At 41.8% G+C, this 25,772-nt stretch overlaps 1 protein-coding gene across 5 annotated transcripts in view; it reads right to left on the bottom strand.

Moving 5' to 3' along the window:
- Window positions 1-4,159: 4,159 nt before the first annotated feature.
- KIAA0586 (KIAA0586 ortholog) overlaps window positions 4,160-25,772 on the bottom strand; it is a 49,721-nt gene continuing 28,108 nt past the window's right edge. The window contains exons 29-37 of one of the 5 annotated variants that reach the window (XM_040068281.2): window positions 23,669-23,828; window positions 22,863-23,115; window positions 22,090-22,328; window positions 21,600-21,676; window positions 19,819-19,953; window positions 18,009-18,189; window positions 14,584-14,723; window positions 10,974-11,061; window positions 4,160-4,434 (exon numbers count right to left, since the gene is read on the bottom strand). In XM_040068281.2, coding sequence (XP_039924215.1) covers window positions 4,382-4,434; window positions 10,974-11,061; window positions 14,584-14,723; window positions 18,009-18,189; window positions 19,819-19,953; window positions 21,600-21,676; window positions 22,090-22,328; window positions 22,863-23,115; window positions 23,669-23,828 — 1,326 coding nt within the window. In that variant the 3' untranslated portion in view covers window positions 4,160-4,381. Of the gene's footprint in view, window positions 4,435-4,499; window positions 4,541-5,339; window positions 5,805-7,495; window positions 7,582-10,973; window positions 11,062-14,583; window positions 14,724-18,008; window positions 18,190-19,818; window positions 19,954-21,599; window positions 21,677-22,089; window positions 22,329-22,862; window positions 23,116-23,668; window positions 23,829-25,772 lie in introns of those variants that run through there. The other 4 variants (XM_040068285.2, XM_040068279.2, XM_040068280.2 and 1 more) reach the window with 4 other exon arrangements.

The following is a 25,772-nucleotide window of genomic DNA, read 5'->3' as shown; positions in this document are numbered from 1 at the left end:
GCCTGCAGTGCTGCTATTATTCATTTTTCACATCATATATATCGAGGCCAGACCACATTTTCGACGTGCAGCTGAAGTTTTGGGGTTGGGTCTCTCCGTTAGGTCGTTGCTAGAAAATGCCGAGCCTCAGGAACAGAACAGCCTTTATTTATCAAGCCTTAAAACCTCAGAGATACTGGCAGTCATAGTCCTGCATTAAAAGCAGATGAGAGAGGAGCAGAAACCTCTTTAAAGCCCAGGTCTGCCTGCACAGGCAAACCCCACTTGCTATTAGAAAAAGGGGTTTGGACATGGTCTGCCAGAGAATGCCAGCTGGAGCAGGGGGAGCCACGGCTGCCCAGGCTCCCTCAAAGTGAGGATTCCAACAGGAAACTGCTCCCCCCTTTCTCTTCTCTCTCTTTTTTTCTTTTTTTTTTAATCAGGAAGGAAGCTTCATCTTCAGAAACAAGCATTCCCTGTGTAATCTCCCTGCCTGGCTTTCTCTAGGAGCTGGTCCAATTACTGAAATAAGCAACATGCGCTTCTGAGAAGTCAACCGTGTATTTACACTGTAACTCAAACGAGTAAATATTTCCCATTTATAGCTCTGATTTACGTAACGGGGCGGCCGTTAAGTAAATTAAACAATTTTTCTCAAGAACTGTAATTATGGTTTCAGGATAATAAAAACCACAATAAAAAAAAAAAAGCCTGAAATTAAGCAATTCACAACAAATTCCGTGCTTTTTACTTCTCCTGAGGACACAATGACAAGGACAGACACTGCAGCTGTTTTACTGTCCTTAAACAAACACAGCTCTGCCTAACTCTTGCAATATGCACGCTGCCTAAAACAAGGTCATGATATGCAACCCTGAGATTATGACTTTACTGTAACAACCTGAGTTAGGATGGAGAGCAGCAGATCACCTGATTAAGTCTAAGCCACCTTGTTAGGCAAATTTTGAGCCAAATTATAAACATAATTCTACCGCACCTAGAAAAGGTGAGACACATTTTCATTGTTTGCATCTGGTTGATGATTTATTAATTTGTATTAAAAATACATGCCTATGTGACATTAAAAAGAGTTAACTGGAAGGCCAAGTCATGCTGTGCACAAAGAGAAAACAGTTACTTCCCTGCAGCCAAAAAATGCATTTCACAGACCTGCTCCATATTTTGTGTCACACTCAACAACTTTCACCCAGGTTGTTTAGAACCGCGCTTAAAACCAGCTCTTCCTTCTTTAAAAGCAAAACATAAGTTTTAGACTAGAGCAGAGCAACAGGACATACAAAGGTTTTAAATTTAAATTACATTTTTCCAGGTGTAGGGTTTTTCCTTTTCTCTCTCCTGAATGACAGCACTCATGATAAAAACCAGAGCACAGTAGTCCACAGACAAAGTTAAACCCATCTCCATCATTTACTACTGTTCCCTGCAAAGGCAGTCACCAAAAGCACATATATTTCAGAGATGAGCACATGTTACACTTCACTTACAGAATCAGTTGCATGAAGATGAAGAGGGTTTTACTCCAGCTTTATGTTAGGAAATGCTGTTCCACAGAGTTACAAAACACAGCCCCATGTGCAGCCTCAGCACTGAGCAACAGGTCACGCATGACAACTTTAATCTTCACTCACCAGTCCTTACCCGAGTTTTTAACAAGAATGCTGCTTTGGCGGCCTGCATTTCTCAAAATCAGCGTGTTATCAAAGAGGAGCATTACCAGTATTTACACAGTGTTCTTCATTTGGAAGACATCCTAGACAACATTTACTCCATGCTCTTGCCATATTTGAAAATTTAATGGGCTCATTTTCTTAAGAAACTAATCCTGTGGGCTTGGGAACCCTATATTTATATTTAATTATAAGCAGCCTTTGTATCAATGTATTGAGAAGGTGGAGCTGGACAAACCTGGCTTCTCTTTGGTGCGTGAAGTCGAAGGTCTGTTTACTCCTAAAGCACGTAGAAAAACAAGAAATAAAGTACCAAGAAACAACACTGGTCACCAGCATGAAAACTGCCTGTAACTCAAGACTTTTTACAATCTAACAGGCAGTAGAGTTTTAAAAATACAATTTGATTGTGGACACAAATTGTCTACATATCCATCTTTATTGGCCACTTTGGCTCTCTTCATAACTTTACAGCTGTGCCTCGCCTCTCCTAGCAGCGCCAAACATTTACAAAGCATTAAAAAAGAAAAAGAAGTTTATTGTTTGAGAATGACAGCTTCTGTGGATCCCCAGTCTGCTTTGTAAAAGAGGTCTGGGGGCAGACAGTCAGAATTTGAGAGTTATTCATCACTCACCTCATACACACTCACGTAGGGGATTTCTCTCCTACACCACACTAACAGCTGGCTCCTTCCAGCTTTTATGTAGTGCTTAAAAACGCTGAATTGAGAGCAATTTAAGAACAGGTAAAGCTGAAGGGAGTCCCGCTGCCTCTGCCCAGGGCTCAGCAAAGCCAGCACAGTGGGGAGAGCAGAAGCTGCTCCTTCTGCTGCGCTGCTCTCAGACTTGCACGAGCCACTGAATTATAAAAGGCAACATCTGCCTTCCCTACCAACCAGAAATATGTAACAAACTCAGCACATGTTGAAGACATAAAGCCTGCATTTCTCCTATCACAGTGCTATATATGTTTCTCCAAGTTGAAATATGTGTTTGTAATACTCCTTGTCTTCACCTGTCACCAAACAGTATCCAGGCAATGTGCTGCCAGCACCCAAAAGCATCGACTTCCTGCTCTGATACTGATGCTTTTTATAAAAAAAAACTAAAAAGAAACAAAAGGGAGATAAGAGACCTGCTTAAATGACTGTAAATCCAAGTAAGGGTGGTCATCCTAGGAGATCCTGTGGTGCATGGGCCAAGTGAACTAACCCAGGCAGCAGCAGGTCTGCCTGAGACCTGGAATGGTTCCTGCCTCAGCTTAGCTGGTGTGGATGCATCAGGCTGTACACAGAGAGTGACTGAGAAGTGTAAATGTATCGTATTCAGAAAACTGCCTTTGTCGGCTGTAATCTGTGTGAGAAGCTGCAGTAACTCCAACCAACTGCCCTGCTGGAAAGGGAATGCTGCTTCTCTGAATCACAGAATCACAAAATGGCTTGGGTTGGAAGGGATCTTTTAATTGGAAGAGATCTTTTAAAGATCATCCAGTTCCAAACCCCTGCCATGGGCAGGAACACCTTCCACTATCCCAGGTTGCTCCAAGCCCCATCCAACCTGGCCTGGAACGCTGACAGGGATGGGGCAGCCACAGCTTCTCTGGGCACCCTGTACCAGGACCACCCCACTCTCACAGCAAAAATCATTCTTCACATCTAATCTAAACCTGACTCTTTTCAGTTCTAAATCATTGTCCCTCCTCCTGTCACTCTTTACCTGTTCAAAAAGTTCATCTCCCTCCTTTTTATGACCCCTTTAAGGTACTGAAAGGCCCCAGTGAGGTGTCCCTGGAGTTTTCTCTTCTCCAGGCTGAATAATCCCAGCTCTCCCAGCCTGTCTCCACAGCAGAGGTGCTCCAGGCCTCTGATCACATCTTGCTGCAGTGACACACTGAGGCACATCCTTTAGAACAACCAGGAATCCAAATTTACATTCTTTTACCATCACTGCTAACAAACAGGCACGTGAATTAAACTACTACAAAATCACAAAAATCAAATGCCTCTTCACAACATTATGACAGCAGATGATGTGCAAGGGGACTTCAGACCCAATTTCATGCCTACAAAAGAGCAACAGGTTCAGGAGAGACTGCTCTGATCCTTTTCCACGACCCACCACAACACACAGGCCACAGAACAGCTAAGCACGCTTACTTTCTAGCTGCACATCACTTCTTTCTTGTCAAACCATGGGCCCAGAGCTGTGGAAACACTAATTTGTGAGAAACTTCTCCCTCCAGAGAAGAACTAGCTGGAAACAGCCCTGGGGCTGATGTAAGCATTAAGTACATGGGGAGTCTCTGTCCTTAGGTGGCTTGCCCAAGCCCATTAATTTTTTGTGTGTGTCCCCCATTTATATAAGCAATGTTTGCATGAAAGGGGAAAGCAGGTCAGCCTAGTCAGCTTGCCACCATCTGCTTTTATTCAGAGTTGCTCAAGATCAGTGCCAGTGGGATCACTGCCCATTAAAGGGGTTTATTGTGTGTGTTTATTTTTTGCTCTTTACAATGAAGGCAGCAGCAATTACTGTAAGTTTGTAAAAGTGCACACAAATCATAATCCTCAGTACAAAGCTGCTTCAGTCAGATCCCAGCGTGTTCACGGATCCTAGGCAGGCTGTGAGAAAGGCTGTCCTGGCACAACAATTTCCACAGACTGGGGAGGAGCGTGGTAGTGTCCAGGAGATCAGAGACTTGCATTTAATAGTTGTTATCAAGACCTTCCTCTGCTTGCAATCCACAGCTGATTCACCACCACACGAGAGTCTTCGACAAAAGAAAAAGCCTCGCATTGGAGCTTGACCCCCAGGCAGGCTGACAATAGATGGATTTATACAACCAAAACTGGAACTGGTGAGAGATCAAAGGTAGGCTGCCAAAGTGGAAATAGCAATTTAGAGCTCTCAGCTGGTACATTCCAACTCCTAAGGGCGGATATGCAGCAGCAAGAGGTACCCTTTCTTTTAAGAATTCTGCCCAGGATATGCCTGCCCACTACAGACACAACCTACCAAAAAACCTGAAATGAAACAAAATATCAAAAAATCCCCAAACAATTAAACAATTGTAAAAAAGCCCAGCCTAACTGGCAAAAAAGGCTGTGGGGGAAAGGGAAAATACAGAGAATTGCAGTAGTAGAACTGCACTGCTTTGGTTCCAGGTAGTCACATGTGTTTGAAAAGCAATGCAATTATGAATCATTTTTAAAAAAATAAACTCCAATTAATTTAGATGTAAAATCCTTTACATTTTTGTGATATACTTCAGAACAGAAGATCCTCTGAATCTTCTGGTGTCTGGGTGATGTGATGTAGGCAGCTCAGCTGGCACCTGGGCTAGGCACCACATGATATTTCAAGGTAAAAAGGGCATAAAGTCATAGGAAAAGGCAGCATGGCCTTCAGCTGAAGGAGAGTAGATTTAAGTTGGATTTTAGGATGAAACTCTTTATTATATAGGTGGGGAGGCCCTGGCACAGGGTGTCCAGAGCTGTAGCTGCCCCATCCCTGGAAGTGTCCAAGGCCAGGTTGGATGGAGCTTGGAGCAACCTGGGCCAGTGGAAGGTGTCTCTGCCATGGCAGGGGGTGGAACTGGATGAGCTTTAAGGTCCCTTCCAACCCAGACCCATCGATGAATCCATGACTCCACGAAAAAGGACAAACTCCAAATGTCCTTTGGGTGCTCTGTGCAGCAGTGCCACGGGTTTTCAGCTCATCTCCATGAAAAAGACACTGCTCCCTCAATACTTTCACATCACAGCCCCCACGTGTGACTGAAACACCAGGCTTCATTTTGGCATTACCCTGAAGTTGAACTACAGAACACACTTAGAGGGATGCGACAGGGCACTGAATTAGATCATCTGGAATCCTTTAAAATCTAGACTCGAAGAGGGAATCAGATGAGATTTTGGAATATTTGCTTTTGAGCCCCAGAAAATCTGGATAAAGACAAGCAAAAAAATCTAAATACTTGACAGTCTCCATAGGAAGTAATGCTTTCAGTAGTGATCACGTCACTTTGAAGAAGTTTTTCTTCCCCTTTCTGCACAAAAAACCCATCTGGTGCTGGAATTTCACTGAAAATCCCTGCTGCTGTGTTCAGACCAGAGGAGGGGCTTGGTACAGGAACATACCCTGAAATTTAGCAAAATAAACGTATTTAAACACGGAGATCTTCTCAAAAGGGAGAAGGCTTTGTTCTTTTTAATGTAGGAAAAGTGCAAAATGATTCCCTCCAGATCACACCCAGCGGTGGATTCTCCTGAGGGCTGGAGGATGAGGATGCTGTGCAGATTTCGTGATGGGTGTGAAGCACTGTCAGCACAGGCACCAAGGGGAGGCTAAAAAGGGGAATTTTCTGCCTTTGCACATGGCAAAAGCCTCAGCACAAGGTCACAGCAATGTCACTGCAGCAGAGAGAGGTGTGACACTTAAGGAGGGCTGCAGGAAGAGAAGAAGGAACTCTCAGCTCCTTAGAACTGAAGGAAATTGCCAAGAGATCTGCAGGGAAAGGACTGGGCATTACATGGTGTGGAACTGGCCTCCAGAGGAGAATCCCTTCTCCCTGGGCACAGCACTCAGCAGGAAACCCTCAGACTGCAGGGCAATATGACACTGCTTGGTACAGTTTTCTTCAAGTACAAACTGTGTTGTCTTGTTTTTTTAATTTCTCCATTTGACCACTTGTATTTCAATTCATTTGGGCGCCTCGAAAAAACCAAATTACATTCTAGGAGCACAAAAATCAAACCAGAGTCGTGCTTGTAGTTACTGTTCTTCACACCTTTAGGACAAGTAAGTGAGGGGAAAAAATGACAGGTGTATGAGACCAAAGGATCATTTCCCAGGAAGGGATCTTTTGGGAATGGCTACAAAAATGTGCACAGTTCCATGAAACCCACAGCAATTCCAGCTGTGGAACAGCAGAACATAGCCAAAGCAGGACATCATCATCCACAGTGACAAATTCACACAAGACTTTGCCTCAAGCTATGGAAAGTCCAACTTCTGGTTTAACATTTTGTCTGAAAAATAACTGAAGTAACCCAGTGGGAAAAGAAGCAGCCACGGATATAAATGACATTTGTTAATAGATAAATAATATTTACAAAAGCCAAGAAATTAAAAGCTCCTGTTCTAAATGTACTATAGCACAGCTAAATATTTACTTACAGGAATTCACAGTGGAACCTCTCAAGTGTGGCTACTGAGGATTTTATGTGGGATATTATTCAAAATGCACACTTATTATAACATGCAGGTTTTCTACTTCATGGGCTATAGTGTAACTCCTATGGACACGTGCAGAATGAACAAAACCTCCTTGAGAACTGGCATTCCAAAGCACTTGGAGCACCTAAAAACTAATGACTACTTATAGAAAAGCCAGAGCTTCTGTGGGAAACGCAGCCTTGCATTTGCTGACTTGCCCAAATGTAAAATACACTGAGTGATGTCAGTGAGCCACCTGATAGCACAGAGAGGTAACTGGATAGGAAAAGCAGAGGGGAAAATAGATCAGAAACTTCCCTGGAAGAGTTCAAGGCCAGGCTGGACAGGGCTTGGAGCAACCTGGGGTAGTGGAAGTGGGATGGAACTAAATCATCTTTAAAGTCCTTTATAACCCACACCATTCTGTGAGTCTGTGACAAGAATTCTAAAGAAGCACTGAAAAAAAACTTACAGGAAACACTTGCCTGAAAAATGCCTTCATGACAGCTAAGTGATTTCATCTCTCCAATTTCCAAGATCTTCTCTCAGAAATTAAGCAAATTCAAGGAGCAACACAGGCTACACAAACTGTTTCAGCCTCTCAGGTTGTGGTGGTTCTCCCTACAGCTTGGAAGAAGAGCTCTGGTTTGCTTCACTGGCTGCTCTATCCAGGGTGGTGAGAAGAGTCTTTAGCAAAAGCCTTCAGTGAAATTCAGGCCAAAAAAAGAAACAGCAGGATATTAAGGGAAAAGTAAGCTTTCAGTAGAACAGTCATTGAGTTTGACCAAAACAGTTCCAGTTCTAAGAAAAAAAAGAAAGACCTTTAGCCTTCCCCTAATCTTCTTCCTTCCTTGCAGCATCTGTTACAGATTTGCCTCACGCCACAATAGTTTTAAGAAAAAATAACCCAAAACCTAACTCAGAGCAATTCCTGGCTGAAGAAGAAAGACAAAGAAGTATTTAGTTATAGCCATATTTTCAGTGTTACAGCTTTCAATGCAGCCTAATGTCAATGTTAACACAGAAGCAGCCCATTTTCAATACTGAAGAAGGACTATGGAATTTTTGTTTTTACACAGATTGTTTTAAGGGCCTCTTGTCATCTTATTCATTTATTGCACAGATCATCTCCTCCCACAAGCAGTTGTGCAATCTCTCTGTGGCAACAAAGCCAATTGCTTAGTGTCCCAATATTCCTTTCCCATGTATTTACACTGCCTGAATATAATTCACTAGCTGGAGATAAAAGGAATTACTATCATCAAATTGTGCTCTCTAGGTCACATTTGGAGAGTCTATGCTGTAGGAAAATAATCAAGTGAAGGTACATCTACCTCTGAGCTGCTCATATTAAAGTCTAAAAATGCTCTGCACTCAAGCATTGCCACCTGTTCTTTCATTTTAATTTTAAAAATTCTGAATCCTTTTAATGTAAGCCCGAAAATGCTTAAATTCTGGAAATATGAGCATTCACCAACCACAACAATTACTATCCTATTAAACCCATGAAGATATATGAAAGAACGGTACAAAGATTAAAGGGTATTATAAAGCCAAAAATATATATGCATGTATATTACGTACTACAACTCTATGTTTTCAAACCACTGTCTCCACTGTGTCTAGAGAAAGCACAAATTTCAATTAATAATACATCCAAGCTTGATTTTCAGTTGTAACTTTTCAGGAGACTTTTACCCTTTCAGGCATGATATTGTAGCAACCCTGAACTTCAACTTTCATTAAAAGCCATCAATCAACTTTCTTTCAGTAAAAACACATGTTCACTGCAGACCACAGAGGTTTTTAAACTACAGAAGAAAGCTCTAATGTGTATACGTATATGGCCACCGAAAGATGAATCAAACCTTGTCATGTACTTATCAATTAAACAAAAATGGGTTTTACATCATCCAACTTGAAGCCCAAACCAGTTTTCCTTTTCTCCCAACACTGTGAATTCACACTTCATCTCAGGGCTTTGGATTTCCTAAACTCGAATGCCAATCCAACCACTTACCCTTTAAATTCTGAAAAAGTATCTAAATGTTCCTGCCTCCAGAATGTTTCTCCATTTCCAGGCATTCCTTGTCCCTTGCTATCCCAGGGAAGGCAACCATCTGACATGAAGCTTTTATAAACAAGGTGCTTTGAACTTACACTAACAGATGTGCTTAATTTTAAAATGTTGTATTTAGTTAAACCCACGTACACTTATCATGTTGCAGGCTTTCCTTTTTCTTTCAAATGCTTCTTATTAATTTTTACCCTCAACTTTTGGCCTGATTAAGGTCTCTGTGGTGAAGCTTAGAGAGAGAAGACATTCCGGTTAAAAGTGACAGACAGTTGTTTCCATTTGCTAATCCTCCAGATTTTTATTGGCTTATTAAATATGTATACTTCAAATGAGATTTCAATTATCCTGGTATATAAATCACCTTTTTTTCCCCCTTTTTTTGGTTCCTCTCAAAGAAAATTGACTACTGCCATCTCCTGGTCACAGGTTTTCAGCTGACAGACGAAGCTGGACCGTGCCCAAATTCCTTGTGTTACAGTACAGATAAAGGCAGAGGTAAAAATAGATAAACACAGAGCTGCACTAAGTTGTGCCACTTCAGCTCTGGAAGCTTTTCCACTAATTATCCATAGATAACTCTTACATTATTCATAACTTTCTTCATATGCAAACCACGGTTTTGAAATTAGGTTCCAAGTCCCACGACCAATAACATTGGCCTGGGGCTTTTCTTACCACTTATAAATATTTGGAGCAAAATAATTCCCTCAGAATTCGATGAGACATTTAAAAAAAAAAAAATTAAATGGAAGAAGTTCAAAGAATTATTTTTAAAAGGGCTTGAAGGAAGAATTTCTCAGTGCTAGGGTGGAGCAATTATAATTGCATATATTGTAGACAGGCAGGTTTTTAGATTCTTGTTCTCGGAATGAAAGATTAAAACTGCAACACATCTCACTGTAAGATTAAAACTGCTACACATCTCACATCTTATCTGCTAAAACAATTACCCATGGCAGTCATGTGCACAGTTTATGCTATTCCAACACTGACTTGAACTACAAAAAACAAAAGATACTCCCTCCCTCTCTTTCATCATCCTGAACACCTTTACAAACACTGTTAAGCAACCTCCAAAAATAGCAGAGATAATACCTAGTGTCCTTCAAAACAGAAAATCGTTATCTGTTACACACCAGCTTGAAACCCATCTCAAACTAGGTCAATTCAACATTGAAAATAAGTTTTCTTTTCCCCCCACATTTGCATGATCTTAACTTCTCACTATCTTTCAGTTCTCCCGTAGCACTCCTGTGTTTTGTCAAGCCACTCCCTTTATCACAACATTAGGAACATCTCGTTTGCTGAACAGCACTCCATGAAGCAATTAAGATTCAGTTGACTGCAGAAAACGCACGTTGCAATGCTCTTGGCAAATCTAAATTTCAATAAATAATTGCCATGATTCTCAAGCCTTCCATACAGATACATTTCATAGGATGACAGAATGCATTGGGTTGGAAGGGAACTTAAAGCTCATCCAGTTCCACCTCCTGCCATGGGCAGGGACACCTCCCACTGTCCCAGGTTGTTCCAAGCCCCATCCAACCTGGCCTGGAACACTGCCAAGGATGGGGCAGCCACAGCTTCTCTGTGCCAGGGCCTCAGCATCCTCACAGGAAAGAATTCCTTCCCAATATTCCATCTAATCTTGCCCTCTGCAGTGTGAAGCCACTGCCCATCATCCTGCCACTCCAGCCCTTGTCCAAAGTCCCTCTCCAGAACTCTTAGAGCCCATTCAAGCACTGGAAGGGACTCTAAGGTCTCCCTGGAGCCTTCTCTTCTCCAGGCTGAATTTCCAATCCTTTCAGTGCACCCCAACTATACCATAACTATGTACTCAAGCTGCCACAACTTTGTACACATGTATAAACTATGGATACAGAAATGTCTGGAAACGTTGTAGTAATGAAAACCAAATTTTAAAAAATCATAAAAAAACCATGTCAGTATACATCAACATTTAGAAGTGATGTGTTTAACTGAGAGAACTCTGCATATTGACATTGATTTACCTTCTTGCTGCATCTCCTCAGATTTCCTTCTCACAAAGATGACTCGGGGTCTCACGGTCTCAACGTGTGCAGCTCCTTGGCTTTCCTCCTAGGTATCACACATTAAAATCACATTGCAAATCTCACTTTTGATGTAAAAGCACAGCAAGATTACACTCAGCTTCAAGAAACATCCAAACAAGTTTTTAAAGATTCATTTAACACGTGCACTCGGTCTCCCTACATCTGACTTCAAGAGAATTCAGCTCTGAATTAGCCTATTACAGCTATTCCCTCCAGACAAACACCCTGGGAGCAGCAAGAATGGATGGAAAAGTGCCCATTTAGACCTGAAGACACAGGAGACTTTCAATTTTTACTCAGAGCATGTAGTGGAAAGAACATAAAATTTCCCTGGCTTTCTTCAATACCCAGGATATCTCCATAGGTATTACCCTCCTGACTAATAAGAGAGAGATGAAAGAGAAAAGAAACATAAAAGTCTCAGCACACAGGCTGGAAAACCCAGGCCAAATCTAAGATTTATTTCCTTGACCATGTTTTTAGAACTGGTTGCTCCAAGCCTCATCCAGTCTGGTCTTGGACACTTCCAGGGATGGGGCAGCCACAGGTTCTCGGGGTAAACTGTGCCAGGGCCTCCCCACCCTGACAGGGAGGGATTTCCTCCTAATCTCTATTCTAACCCTGCCCTCTGGCAGTTTAAAATCACTGCCCCTTGTCCTGTCACTATGTGCCTATTTGGAACACTTCAGCTTTCTCTTAAGACAGACAAATTTAAAACAGACAAGAGGAAAAAGAGCTGAGATTATTTTCTGAGAAGGTGAAGGTCTCATGGAAACGTGACTGAAGGACACCAATATATTAAATGAATATTAAATGTCAGCAGCATTACAGTTCTCATGGGTCCACCTGAAGTGGTTTTTTTTTTTTTTCTATTGGATTTATAATACAGCAAAACTCAGTTTAAACTGAATCAAGCTGCAAACAGAAGTTGAGAGATAACAAAGCTTCATGACCTACAATTATGCATTCCCAAAGATTAAAAAAACATGTCTTCTGAATTACTAAAATATGAAAGCTAACGAGAATACCAAAGTGACAATCCCACTTGAAAAATGTGGGTTGTATTAAAAAAAATTCCATACTTATAAAAGAATATTATGAAAATATTTTGCAACCAAGTGATTTTTTTAAGATTTTAACAATGCATTTGGGACTTCAAATTATTTAGATTTGCCATCTCTGGAATGTGTAGCCACGCAAATATGACTTCAATGTTCCTGTCCCTCCCATGATCAAAATGATTTGTTTAGAATAGGAAAACCCAGCTTCCTCCAAGTCATTCTCTTGCTTCTTAGAGCTAAGACCATGGGGGCAAAATAGCCACAAATAACAGTAAATTCCTGTATTGTTGCACAAGAATGGACAGGAGGGGTCAAAGTAAAGATGCATTTAGTCTGGCTTTCTGTCTAACAGTGGCTAAAAGTATATATAAATCTCAAAAAAAAAAAAAAAGAAAAAAAATCAAATGCCAGAAATGGAGGAGCAGCCAAGGAATTTGGGTAGATAAGAAAATTCCTGGATGACTCAAGCCATTTGTTTTGGACTAAGTGACCACACAGACTTCACTCTCCATGATTAAAAGCCATTTGCTTGTGCCCTGTGTGAATACTCAGTGCTCTTTCTGCTGTGAAAACCTGACCTACACAGCAGTGCCAGGGAGCAAACATTTCTGGCAGCTCCACATCACCGCCACAACCTCCCTGACACCAGGATCCTGCTCACACAGGCTGCAGAGAGCACCCAGGCTGTGCCATCACCTCCCAAGCCCAGCAGGACACCATCTGCAATCCTGCATTTTCTCAGGTCTCTCAGCAAACTTTGCTCCTAAATAGATTTGTCTTCTGCCTTTTTACGTAGGTGATACAGTTCCATTTCAATGAAGGCAAACCCTGTCTGGAGATGAAGAAGATGTGAGAGTCAGTGACTAACTTGTGAGGAAATCCTTCAAGTCTGAAGTGATTACTGCCTCAAACATTGCACAGAATGAATGAATGAATCATCCTGAAAGCCCCAGCACCTCTTGCTCTCTTAGCTGGTATCATGTCACCAGGAAATCTGTCTCCTGCAGGCAGGTGACAAGGCAGATCCAATGGCAGAGCTGAACACAGATGCCAGCCTTTAATTAAACCAGGGGAAAAGTTCATCCTTGTCACAACAAGCTTTCCAATCACCTGGCACAGGGATTATTCTTTCATTTCAGAGAAGGATGTACAGATCTAGTAGAGGATCTTACAGAATATGGCTTAACCACAGTAAACATCTCTCCTGGATGGGGCAATCACTTATAAGTATGATCACCTCATAGAAAAGATAGAAAGCTGTCCTGTGAGAAAGTGATTTAGAGTCTTAAATCAGGAATAACCACATCCAGGAAAAAAACAAACCCAACAAAACCACAGAGATTTCTGGGGTTTGGTTGTGTGGTGTGAAGGGAAAAAAAAAAAAAAAAGAAGCCACACTAAGGGTTCAGATACAAGAAAAAGTTTCTGAAGATAAGATAATGTACCACTACCTACATAAATAGATAAAAGATAAGATAATATATAACTATCTGTATATTTTCTGGGAAGGACACGTGTTACCCACTCTGTCCCTATTACTTTTGGCTAGAATCCACTTTTGCCTGTGAACAGTAATTCCAAGAAAGTCTGTTCCGGTGAGCCCTAAGTTAAAGAGGTGTAACATCAAAAATCTTCTCTGAAGAGGCAACACATCACTTCAGGTGACAAATTTAAGAACTGCTCAGACACCAGTGGTACAATACACATCAAGGCTCAAAAACAAACCCAAAGGCACTTTAATGCAAGATACTTCAGGTTATTTTTAACACAAATAAAACATCAGGGAAGGACAGCATTTATCCATGAACACAGCAACCATGATAAGCATACAATGCTTTCAAACACACTGTGAAGCCTCACATATTAGAGAGCAGTCTGCCACCTCAATTTTAGCTTTTACCACTTGTTATTTGAATTTAGTTAGCAAGAAAACCATCATCTCTAGGTAACAGCACACACTGATAAAGTAGCAAAAATTAACTGTCGAGGTTTGAAGCAGAGATCAATAGGATGTTCCTCTGCCTTTAAGTGCCCTGAGGTTCATCATCCTCACTGCCTTTCCAACCCTGCCCCTATCAGGACAAATGAAGCTCCTGGAAAGCTGAGTCAGTGGGTTACAACCCATGAGGCCAAATCTCAAACTAAATTGTCACTTCCTCTGCCATATACCCAGGATGTTATCCTGCACTTGAATGACTGTGCCCCTAAAACATGGGAATGCCCCAATGAATGCTGACCAGGACTGCATCCTGTGAAGCTGTGAGGAAATGCAGAAAAGATAAAAAAGGTCTGAGCTTTCAAGAAGGGATATTGTAAGGGTTTGTCACAGGAAACACAATCACCTTTACTGCACACAGTGACAACTGTGTCACTTTAAATGCACCAGTTCTGTGATGTCAGGCACGATAGTGAAACAGGAAAATTTATTTTCCCAGGTTTCAGTTTGCTCCTTCTCACCAGGCATGGGAAAAACCCTTTCAGCTCACCTGGGACAGATCCTCTGGCAGTGGTGTCATTCTGCAGCTTGGCTGGGCTGCTGGCAGAGCAGGATTTGAACCTGGCTGTGACTCCAGTTCAGCCAAAAGCATTGGACTGGGACTTGTATCTGCATCTCTGAGAACTTCTGCTGAGAGAAAAAAATTCCTTCACGAGCTGGAGCCATAGTCTCCTGGTCAACTCACGTGGCAGAATGTGCAGCCTTTCAAACTTCCACCAGTGGGACATGCAGTGTTAAAGAGAATGATTTCCTCCTTACATGGCTCATTGTGTACCCCTTAAATTGCTCTTGTGGGAATAAAAATGAAATAAGAAATACATGTCTGTGGAAATTGAAAAAATAAATCAGCTTTATCATCTGTAGATTGCTAATGTGGCAGCATCTGAGAAAGCTTCAGAGCTGTACAGTTCATCATACCATTATATGCTTAATGAGCTTTATCACACCTACTGGAAAGAAATTGGAAAAGCTTCTTCATCAAAATGTTTCAGTCCTGTATGAACCAAAAGAAACCTCTATATTCTGTTTTAAAGGGATAATTTGCTCTCTAATCCAACATTTATCATGGTTTTGCAGCCTGCAAGTGTGTAAAATATCTTTATGAAAAATGTACTGACAGCTCATGAACTAACTTTAGCCTTCTGCTATCATACAGAGCCAAAGAATGAATTTTAAGCCTAATTAACTATAATCATTGCTTAATTAAGTGTAATTATTGTTCACTTTAAGACTGCGTGTGCCACATTTCATTTGCATGTTGGTTTTTATATCCCTGACTTTAAGCATTGCAAACAAGGATTTGTAAGTGACTGATCATCAAGATGCTGCTATGTCCCTCCCTGAGCAACACCTGCTCCATCCTACAAACGGACATTATGTTTCCATAATACAAATAAAAGCTGGTCACAAAACTGCAGGCAACCCACAGACACACAATCCCCAAAATTCCTACAGATCCCTCTGTGAGTGCCTCATTCTGACAGAGGAACTGAGTATCCACTGCAGGGTTTCGTGTGCAGAGATGCACACCCTGAAATACGTGAGCTCTGACACCCACGGGTGTAAGTATTATTTAGTTATTAACCCTAAAAATAATTATCAAATAAAAAGCTGGATCTGCATTGTAGCTGTTGTGGCTGTCAGGAAATAGCTGACTTGCACTAGGCTGAAGGACAGGCAATCACATCCCAGCGAGGAGAGAAAAAAGGTTTGGGAGGAAAGGGGAAACAATCACAGATCATTCTTTCCAACCTTCACCCGACCCTCCCTCCAAACCAGATTGTTTTCTATTCATTGTTGACTTCACTAACAAAAGGACTTAGAAATAAGGATTTCTGTTCCTCCTTGAGATGAAAACAACTCTTGTCTTGAAAGCAGATCCAAGCTTTTATATAATGTCGTTTCCTTAGCAATGCAGTGAATTACTGTGCTCTGTTCAGAGGTGGGGAGGGAGGGAAGCTAAATAAAAAATCAGAATGCAACAGAACTCAGTCTAGGATTAGAAAGATTATATAAAAGCACAGGGCACTGCTCTCTGGCTGTTAGTCCAGGGCACTTGCCTCCCCTCAAAAATATGCTGCAATAAAACCTGAAAACAACACAACAAGATTTAGAGATAAGCTTAAAAATCAGCCGAGAAACACACTGCTGGCGGATTATCATCACACGCAGGAGCTGGTTTGAAAAGTGTGAAGATATTTACAGGACAGTCAAAGGGCATCCTAAATTGAATTAATTTTTAAAATTATTTTTAAAGATACAAGGAGATACAACCCTGTTATGCCAGATACAGCCCTGAACAGTCTGGGTAAGGAGGACATAAGGACAGACAGACACAGGGACAGGTTCTGCCATTAACAGGCTTCTTCCAACTCCATGGTCCTGAGCACCATCACAGACTTATAGAAAGAGAGAAATCCCAGAATGGTTTGAGTTAAAGGGACCTTAAACCTCCTCCTGTTCCACTCCCTGCCATGGGCAGGGACACCTTGCACTATCCCAGGTTGCTCCAAGCCCTGTCCAACCTGGCCTTGGACATTTCCAGGGATCCAGGGGCAGCCACAGCTTCTCTGGGCACCCAGTGCCAGGGCCTCCCCACCCTCACAGGGAAGAATTTCTTCACCACATTTAATCCAAATCTCTCCTCTTTCAGTTCAAACCATTGCCCCTCATCCTGCACTATCTGCAGATGATGTGATCACTGATTTATTGCTCCATCCTTAGTGCTGACCGACCTCTACCAACACAGAGTCAAACAAGTGACTTGGAGAAATCTCTCAGGAAACCTCATGCAACCAATTTTCAAACAACCTTCAACAAACTGCTTTAAAGGAGAAGTTTGACAATATATAAAGTACCAGAATGCATTTTCAAGGCTGACACTGGTGTAGTTGACCAAAATGTTAGGTCACAGCTGGTTCAGAAGGTTACTGTGTGACCAGTTCAAATGTTCATCACTTCAAAACCAAGCCAATATTCTGCTTTCTCCAAGGCTGCTTTTGCCACGTGGTAAATACATTTAATTTCAATCCACTTCCTACTGGCCAAGGGTTAATAATGTGAGATAAGCTTCTCTTGTCAAACTCATAAATGTGAAAATTAAAAGGACAGAAAACCAGCTGTTTGATCACTTTAATTTACACAACTTCTGATGAATCAGTGCAACCACGTTTGTGTTGCAACAGCATAGTAATTACTTCAGTTTAAATATATTTAAAACCACAGTCAACAAAAAAAAGAGTTTCTACATGCTTGCAGCAGTTACATTAAATGAGTATAAAAGGACATTTTCAGATAACAACAGAGAACCTGGGATAAAAAATAAGGAAGAGGAAATAAGGAAGAGAAAATAAATTTCCCTGCTTTACCACAGCAACATATCCCTGCTTTGTACAAGATGTGTGTGCCTGAGTTATCCATCTGGGAAAAAATTAATTTCCATATCATTAGAGGAATAGGTGAAGCTAAAATATATTGTCATTTATGAGCCACTGCAGTATCACCACACTGGAGTGATAAAAGCAAAGAGGAGCAGTGCTGAGCGAGGGGACAAGCAGAAGCAGCTTGAAGTGCTGGTGTTAACACCTGCCCAATGAAAACTGCCTCCATCTGTTTCTTAGAACTGAAATTTGACTTAAATGAATCAAATACACACTTTACAAGTTAACTTTTCTACAGGCAAGTGGGTATTTGCCATGATTTTTGTTCCAGTTGTAGGAAATTGCTAAGAAGAGTGAAGACAAGGCTTGAATTAAGTTCAGTTCTTGAAATAGGAACACTAATAATTTCATTGTAGGAATTGCCTGTAAATATTGGATTTTGAATGTGTGGTCTGAAATGATTTCAGATGCTGTTAAGGAAAATCATCAGAATCCACATGAGTATCATAGAGAAGAAATAAGAATGTAATTGTACCTCCAGTTTGGACAAGCTGCCCTGGGGATGCAGAACGGAGACCCTGGTGCGGTCTGTTCCCAGAGCTCTGAGCAGCTGGATGCTCCATAAAAATGGAATTTCCCACCAGGATTCTCTCCTGTGCTCTGGTCAGCCTCGGTCTCTGACCTTCACTGAGCTCCCCAACGCTGCCATCAGAATCCTGCAGAGAACACCAAAACCACAGCACACACAAAAACCCAGTGTAAGTCTTCCAAACCCAGGCATTGTTTTCTAATTACATTAACCCTGAAAGCACTTATAAACTTAAGTTTATTCTATTTGCTTGGTTAAAGAAAACAAGCCCTGGAGATACCATCAAGATTTGAAGTTAAGATCTACATTTATCAGTACTGGACAGAAAAGAAACACTTGCAGCCAAACATCATTTATTTTGTTAGTGGTATCTCAACATCATCAGAAGCTAAGTTTCATTTTTAGCACACGAAGCCTTTGATGTTATAGATTTGGCCACTGTTGACTGCCTGACCTTGAAACATTGGCAGCATCTAAAAGCTATTGACTCTCTGCACTTCGTGTCAGATAAAAGCTTCAATTTTCAAGCAGGTTTGGAGGGCACTAAAAATAGGGATGGCTCCCTGGCTCCCGACTTTCAAAGCTGCAGGTTAAAGCCAGCTTGGTTCCATATAGGAAAACAGGTGGAATACACACACACACACACACACACACACACACACACATGCACAGTATCACTCTAAAGCAATCCAGGAAACATCCAGGAGAATGTTGACTCTCCTCTAAAGGAGAAGGGACACCCGCACACACCTTGCCAGAATCTGGGGGGATTTTATGAGCGCCTTGTATGGACAGACTGAGCGGTCTGTGACTACGGGAAAGGGGAAAAGCAGATCAGAGCTGCATTTGTAACTGGCAGTGCTGATGAGAAAATGTCACTGCAGTTACAGGCAGGCACGGGAGTTAACACTGTAGAAAGCTTTTCACCAAGTCCAGCTAACAGAGCTCACCAGCAAAATAAAGAAAGATAAAGGAACAGCTAAGGAGGTGAGTCAAGCTGGTAATTATTTAGACTAAACTGACCAAGACAGAAAGAAGAAACTGCATTATGCATCGGTAGCATCACAAAAAAAGCAGTATCTGCTGTAAATAAAGGTGCTCACGAACCATTGCTGCAGCATTCAGAGTTCATTTCCTTCAAACATTCCTCCAGCTATGTCAGTTAGCATGAACACCCCCTCCAAACTGCTATTTTCCAACACAGAAATAACTCAGATGTGTGACAAAAAAAATGTGATGCAGATAATTACATTTTTCAGTGTCTCTTTTTTTTTTCTGCCAGCTGAATAGGAATTTTTGAGGTTTTGTTCCAAGATCACTATCAACAGCATGTGCAAAGTACATGTAAACACTTGCTGAGTTGTTTTCCATAGCTGCCTCAAACACTCCTGTGGCTGTTAAATGCAGTGTAGTCGTACTGTTAAACCTTCCACCTGTACTGCTGAAGTGACAGAAAATTCCCTGGTGCTCCAAGTGACAGGGAGACCTGGGACATGGGGACACTCACACACACACCTGGAAAACGAGGCACATATGATGGACAGTTTGTTTATAACACTGAGACTTCAGTGTTTTTAAAGAATTCTTACACAAGAACGAAGCCAACAGAAGTGGGATCACTTGGAGCAGGGAATGAAGTGTACGAAGCTGCTCTACAGCCAACAGGAAGGATAAGCTTGGGATATTTTATCTACTTTTGAGCAGGAAAGAATCACTTCAAAACTACTCTACTGGAAAGCCAAGGACTGTAAGTTACCTCCAAGTGGTCTCTTCCTTCTTGTGCAAAAACAGGTGCTTGATTTAATTTGGTTAAAATAGTCAGGACAGGATCCGTGTGACAGCCTTTACCCGTTTTCCTCATCACCTGCCCTTCACTTGGAGGATCATAATCCTAGAACAAAGAAACAATCAAAAAAAAAAAAAAAAATCCACATAATACATGTTCCAAAACTGGTTTTTGGTAGGGATTTGCATCATTCTTACTTCAGTTCTCAACTAAGCTTTTTTTTAACATTAAGTTTCCACACTGAGAACTTATGTCGTGAAAATTCAAGCATTTAAAAATAAGCAAACAGATGACACACTGTTTTCTTTTACCCACAGACATGCACATTCTTTATTTGATACAAAAACCTGCAACATTTAAAGAGGAACAGGGTCCTTCAGACCTCCAAAGGTCAGGGAAGCAGTTAAATCCTGACACATCCTTTGCTAGCAACAATCTGGCTGCAGAGCTGCTCTTACCAGCGAGGAATTACTTTCCTCAACCAAACAGCCTGGATTGAGGATGGAGAAATATTAGAAGGAGCTACAATCCAGCTGACAAAGAGAGGGAAGAACATCTCAGCAGGCCAATGTTCCTCTGAGGGAGAGAACTTTCATTCACGTTCATCTGCTATTTTTAAGCCCAGAGTTTAAGAGAGGAGGTTGTGGCAGACAGAGGAGGCACCCTAAGATCTGCCAGCTCAGGGCACAGTCTCACAACGGTGGTGGTTGTTTTGGGGGGTTTCTGTGCAGAGCCAGGAGTTGGATTTGATCATTCTTGTGGGTGCTTTCCAACTGAGGATGTTCTCTGATGCCATGACTTGAATGGAACCACGGATATCAGATGGGGAGCTCTGTACAGGTGAGGTGTGCCCATGAATGTGCAGAAATGTGTAGGAAGGATAGGCCAGGAGAAGAGAACTCCTGCTCCAGAACATTCAATTTGCCTTGTGGAGCTTGGAAGGGACCTCTGGAGGTTTTCTAGCCCAACCCAGCTGCCCAAGGCAGCCCTTCTTCCAGTGTTTCGCTGCTCCACAGTAAAAACATCTTTTATGTTTACACCAAATTTCCTGCTTTTCGACCTGTGTCCACTCCCTCTTGTCCTTCACTGGCTGTTCCTTCCTTGCTTCTTTCCACCACTTATTTATACACTGGTGAGGTGCCCCCAGAGCTTTCTCTTCTCCATATTCTCTCCTATAATTTATGTCACAGCTACAGTTTACCAAGAGGCTTTGCACAAAGTCAGAGAGGGAAAGTGCAGGCATTTGAGGAACACCGAAAGAGAAAGGGAATGGAGAATTCCTTGACTTGGGAGACTTCCAGAACCATGGACTACAGCAGACATTGGATAAGAAACTGATGTTTTAAGCAGCTTTAACCGACTCCAGCCTCAGCTAACCCACTTTAATAATTTAATCACACAAGCAATTAAAAGATGGCTCAAAGCTGCAACAGCTCAGAGCACAGCAATGTTCTATTCTGTTTAAGATGCCTTAAAACTAGAAACAATAAAGAAATGAAAGTGCATAATTGCAATCTCTCACCTACAGAAGTATATAAATCATCCAACTCTTTTAAAACATAAATTACTTTGTATAATGTGGTCTTTCTTCCTTTGGTGTTCTGAAATTCTAACACTCTGTGTGAGTGTGCAGTTTAAAAGTGTGAATTAAAAAAGCTGGTGAGTGAAAATGTTTAAAGCACATCCAATTCAGCAGGATGCCCAAGGTGGAACCCACATTATGTCTGATTCTTCATGGAAGAGTTCCTTACCATTTCATTGGCATCTCGGAGAGTACTGGATAAGCTCTCAGCGAGGTTTGGAAGAGACAATCCTCCTTCTGCTAAGGCTGAAAAATATTTTGTGTTACAACTATTAAAAACATTCAAGTTACGAGACAGAAAAACCAAGCTACATTCTTTAAGAAGTGCAACACTGTGCTTTTAGCACATTTGGAAATTTCCACTGCTGATGTCTATTATAGGGACATATTTTTGTATTTCTTTTCATATTTCTTACACTTTGCTTTCAATAACAACTTAGTACCACATGGTACTTAAGCAAGACAAGTCCCAATTATTTTCCAAATTGATCTCGTGACAAAAGAGCAGATTGAATCTTTTTCCTTTAATAAACAGCAGCGTTTTGTTCAGCGACGGGGGAAAAAAGAGCAACGAGGGCTCGTCAATCTTCACGAACTGGGAGTTAACGCTTGCAGCTTTGTGAGAATAAAGAATAATTCAAATTTCCACAGCTGCTTACCTGCTGCAGGCAGAGGCTGTCCATAGGTGAAGAGCACCTCCCCTTCTGAGAGGGGTCTGTCCGTGGTCTCAGTCTCGGTGGGGGTGATGCTGCTCTCCTGTGAGGACACCCCAGAGCTGACCGTGAGCACGGGTGATGGCACCTGGGCACTGCAGGGAAGGGGCTCAAAGGGCCTCCCTGGCAGCTGAGATGGTAAAACCAGGGTTTCTGGCTCCTCATCATTGGCCACTGACATCTCCCTGCAAGGTGAGAACACGCACTGTGAACACGCATTGAGCAGCGCAGACCGACAGCTCAATTCGACGCTGGAAAGGAAATCATTTCGAAGCATTTTTTCTGATGCAAGAGCACAACCTTCTACAGACCAGCTCAAGAGTTAGCATGGTTAAATAATGTCACCTGGGAGTTTCTGGTTGTAACTAAAAATTACCACGCGCATTCCCAAGGAGGTAACACAAAAAATAAAATGCTAATAACACAGTATTTCATTGTCATTCTATGTGCTGCAATACAAGTTCACTAAGTACAGTGTTCAGCAGGGCAATGAATAAGGGCTGATAAATCCTGAGAAAGGCCCTGATTTTGTATTTTTCTCTAAAATGCCCTTCAAGCAATTAAAAGAAAATGAAAACCCCATCCCGGTTTATCTCAAGTGCCTCCTGATACATACATTCAGCATTTCTTTCTGCTGACATTTTGAGCAATATATGTAGAAAGAATATACATATTTCAGTTTTAAGAAACGAGGAAATCGTGCAGCCTGTTGAACTCACACAGCCCTGGGACAGAAGGGTTCTTCAGGGACAGGACTGGGCTTCTCTTCTTCCAGAGGAAGTTCTGCACCATCCCACGGGTTTGGAAGCTTTGGGTTTTCCCCTTTTTCAGCTTGGGAGCCCCATTCTGAGGCAGGAGGGCTCGGGGTGGCTGCTGGGGGAGGTGTGGTGACAGGGGTGACCACAGGGGTGACAACACAGCCCGTGGCAGCTTCAGCTTCAACTCCTGCGTGTGGGAAGCCAAATTTCAGATCTGAAAGGAAAGCAGGAAGCATATCTCAGACGGAGAGAGTCAGTTCTACCAAGCACTTGCAGTTTTTGTGATACCTTTTGAGAGTTGTAAAGACTAGATTAAGAATTGCTTCTTTTATGTGCAGCGTTGGCACCTGAAGAAGTTTGAATAAAAGCTCAATTTCTTCCTCAAGGGAGACTGCTCTGCATTTTAAAAAACTAAGCTGCTTTACTGGAAGAGTGTACATTTGATTTAATTAACATTACAAGCACAGGAAGGAGCAAAAGACAGCTATTTTTCTGATGTGAGAAATTGTGGAGGGGTTGGGAGGGGTGGAAATCACACAGACCATAGAAATGCGCATTAATTTTGAAAATAGAACTGTTACCAAATAAAAGATGTTTGCTTTCTATATAAATTAGCCCATAAATTTTTGTAGAACATGAGTTTCCACTTGAATTATAGCCTCAAGAATATTTATCTTGAGAGATAACATTTCTTTGAAGAAGAAAATTAAAGGCAGTAGATTAAAGCATATTTGCTACTTCTAAACTTCCATCATTATTTTCAATACCTGTTCCTTTCGTTTCTTCACGTTCACGAACATCCCCGCTCGTCTCTGGAGGAGAGGGAGATGAAGCTGGAGTTTTGACCTGAGGCAATTCTTTCTCTGAAGGTGGTGATGGTGGTGGTGTGGCCTGGGGTGTTGGCACTGGAGTAGGCACAGGAGCCTCCTGAGGGGAAGGGAAATCATAAGCACAGTTCTGATCTCAGTGCAGAATTCCTGCCTTCCCAGGAGCCCCAGAGAGAGCTGAGGAAGAGAGGGAGAGGCAGCTCATCACAGAACAGGAACAGCTCCTGCTTCACGGATCCAGCTCCTCCAGGAAGCTGCACCAGGACAAAATATATGAAAACCAGTGAATCAGGCATTAAAATGATTAAATTGGGAAATCATTATGTATAGAACAGAAGTGACTGCTTCAGTTGGAAGGGAACTACAATCATCATCCAGTGCAACTGCCTGACCAAAAGCTGGAATTCGTTGTTAAAAGCACTGTCCAAATGCCTCTGAAATACTGACAGGTTTGGGATGCCAACCACCTCTCCAGGAAGCCTAATACCACGTCTAACCACCTCCTTGGTAAAAAAATGCTTCCTAATGTCCAACCTAAATAGGAATTCTATTACTATATGGATTTTAATAAAGCATTTGAGACAACATTAAGCAAGCAAATATTTCATGACACGGATAAAACTGAGTCAGTGTGATGATTTTATGGTAAGAAGAGTCAGCTAAAAGAAGATTACAAACAAAGCAGTAACCAAGACAGCAAAGCACTAAAAGAAGCACAAACAGAATTGTGATGGTCCTTAAAAAGATGGCAGCACTGCACATAAACCTGACAAGCAAATATGATGGTTGTGGAGGAATATGCTGGACCTTTCTGGTTTTTTTCCAGCCCTGTCCTCTGACCTTTCATAAAGGAAACGATGCAATGAGGCTGTAGGAAGACTTCCAGGCTAGTTTCTGAAGAGTATGTCCTCAGGCTGCTGATTTTTATTAAAATTTCTCATGGCAAGTGGAACCTGCCAACACATTTGGCAGCTCCCACCCAACCGTGTGACACTGTGAACACCAAAGAACTCCGTAACAGCCGAAATTCAGTTCCAGATATGAAAACTCACAGTGGGAAGGGAGAAATCAAGAATGTATAAACTGCATTCTCAAGAACTTCTGCTGTAGACTGAGCACAAACAGAAAAAAGAATTTAAAAACTTTTCTAGCTATCCTTTAACTTGTGCTATCATGCCACAAAACGTGGAAAGACTTTAAAAAAAACTTAATTAGCTACCTGGGATTCCAATAAAGGCAGGAGAGAATCATTACCACAGCTCAAGGCATTGAGGAAACCCCATCTTGGAGACCACATTAAAATTAAAAATGTCTATTAGCATTTTAGTGTTACCTGTGCTTGAAACCAATCTAAACTGGAAAACATCAAAGCGCTGCCCAGCAGCAAGAGTAAAAAAAATGGTTCACATATGGATGGTTGCTTTCTTTAGGCCAATCAAACAAAGGCCAAAGAGGAGAAAACCAATCTCCTGAAGTGCACAAATATAAATAGCAAGGAAAACCCAACCACTTCAGCCAAAGGATATTTCAGTTTCAGCTGAGAGAGAAACAAAAGGGAGATCAGTAAACGTAGAATGGACAACAGGAGAGGTTTCTGAGCATCAGAAGAACAAGCTGAGAGGAACATCTGGACCTCCTCAATCTGTAATGGAGGGGAAGAGATGCTGGGGGGCTGAGGCTAAGCCCTCAGCAGTGAAACCTTGACTTTTGCCCATGGAATCACCCCTTTGTCCCCTGCAGCAGGCAGGAGGAGGTGTTTCAGGCTAACTGCACTGCAGCAGAACAGAATGACTGATGCCACTTTCAACAAAGCCTTCCAGAGCTGGATTTCTAAGCACAGCAATTTCCACCAGCATCCCAAAGACGTTACACAACACCAGATTGCAGCACAGTCATGTTGTTATCAAAGTAAGAGCCAGCTGTCATTTGATTACCAAAGGGAACACAGGAAATTATCCTGTATTACAGGAAGCTCTACTCATCAATTAAGCATTTATTCAAAACTACTGAAGTCAAAACTCAGAAAGAATTAATAGTCATTTTA

Source organism: Hirundo rustica, chromosome 6 (genome assembly GCF_015227805.2).
Source record: "Hirundo rustica isolate bHirRus1 chromosome 6, bHirRus1.pri.v3, whole genome shotgun sequence".
Lineage (NCBI taxonomy): Eukaryota > Metazoa > Chordata > Aves > Passeriformes > Hirundinidae > Hirundo > Hirundo rustica.
Note: the sequence above shows the minus strand (reverse complement) of the source record. Positions and strands in the feature narration are given on the sequence as shown.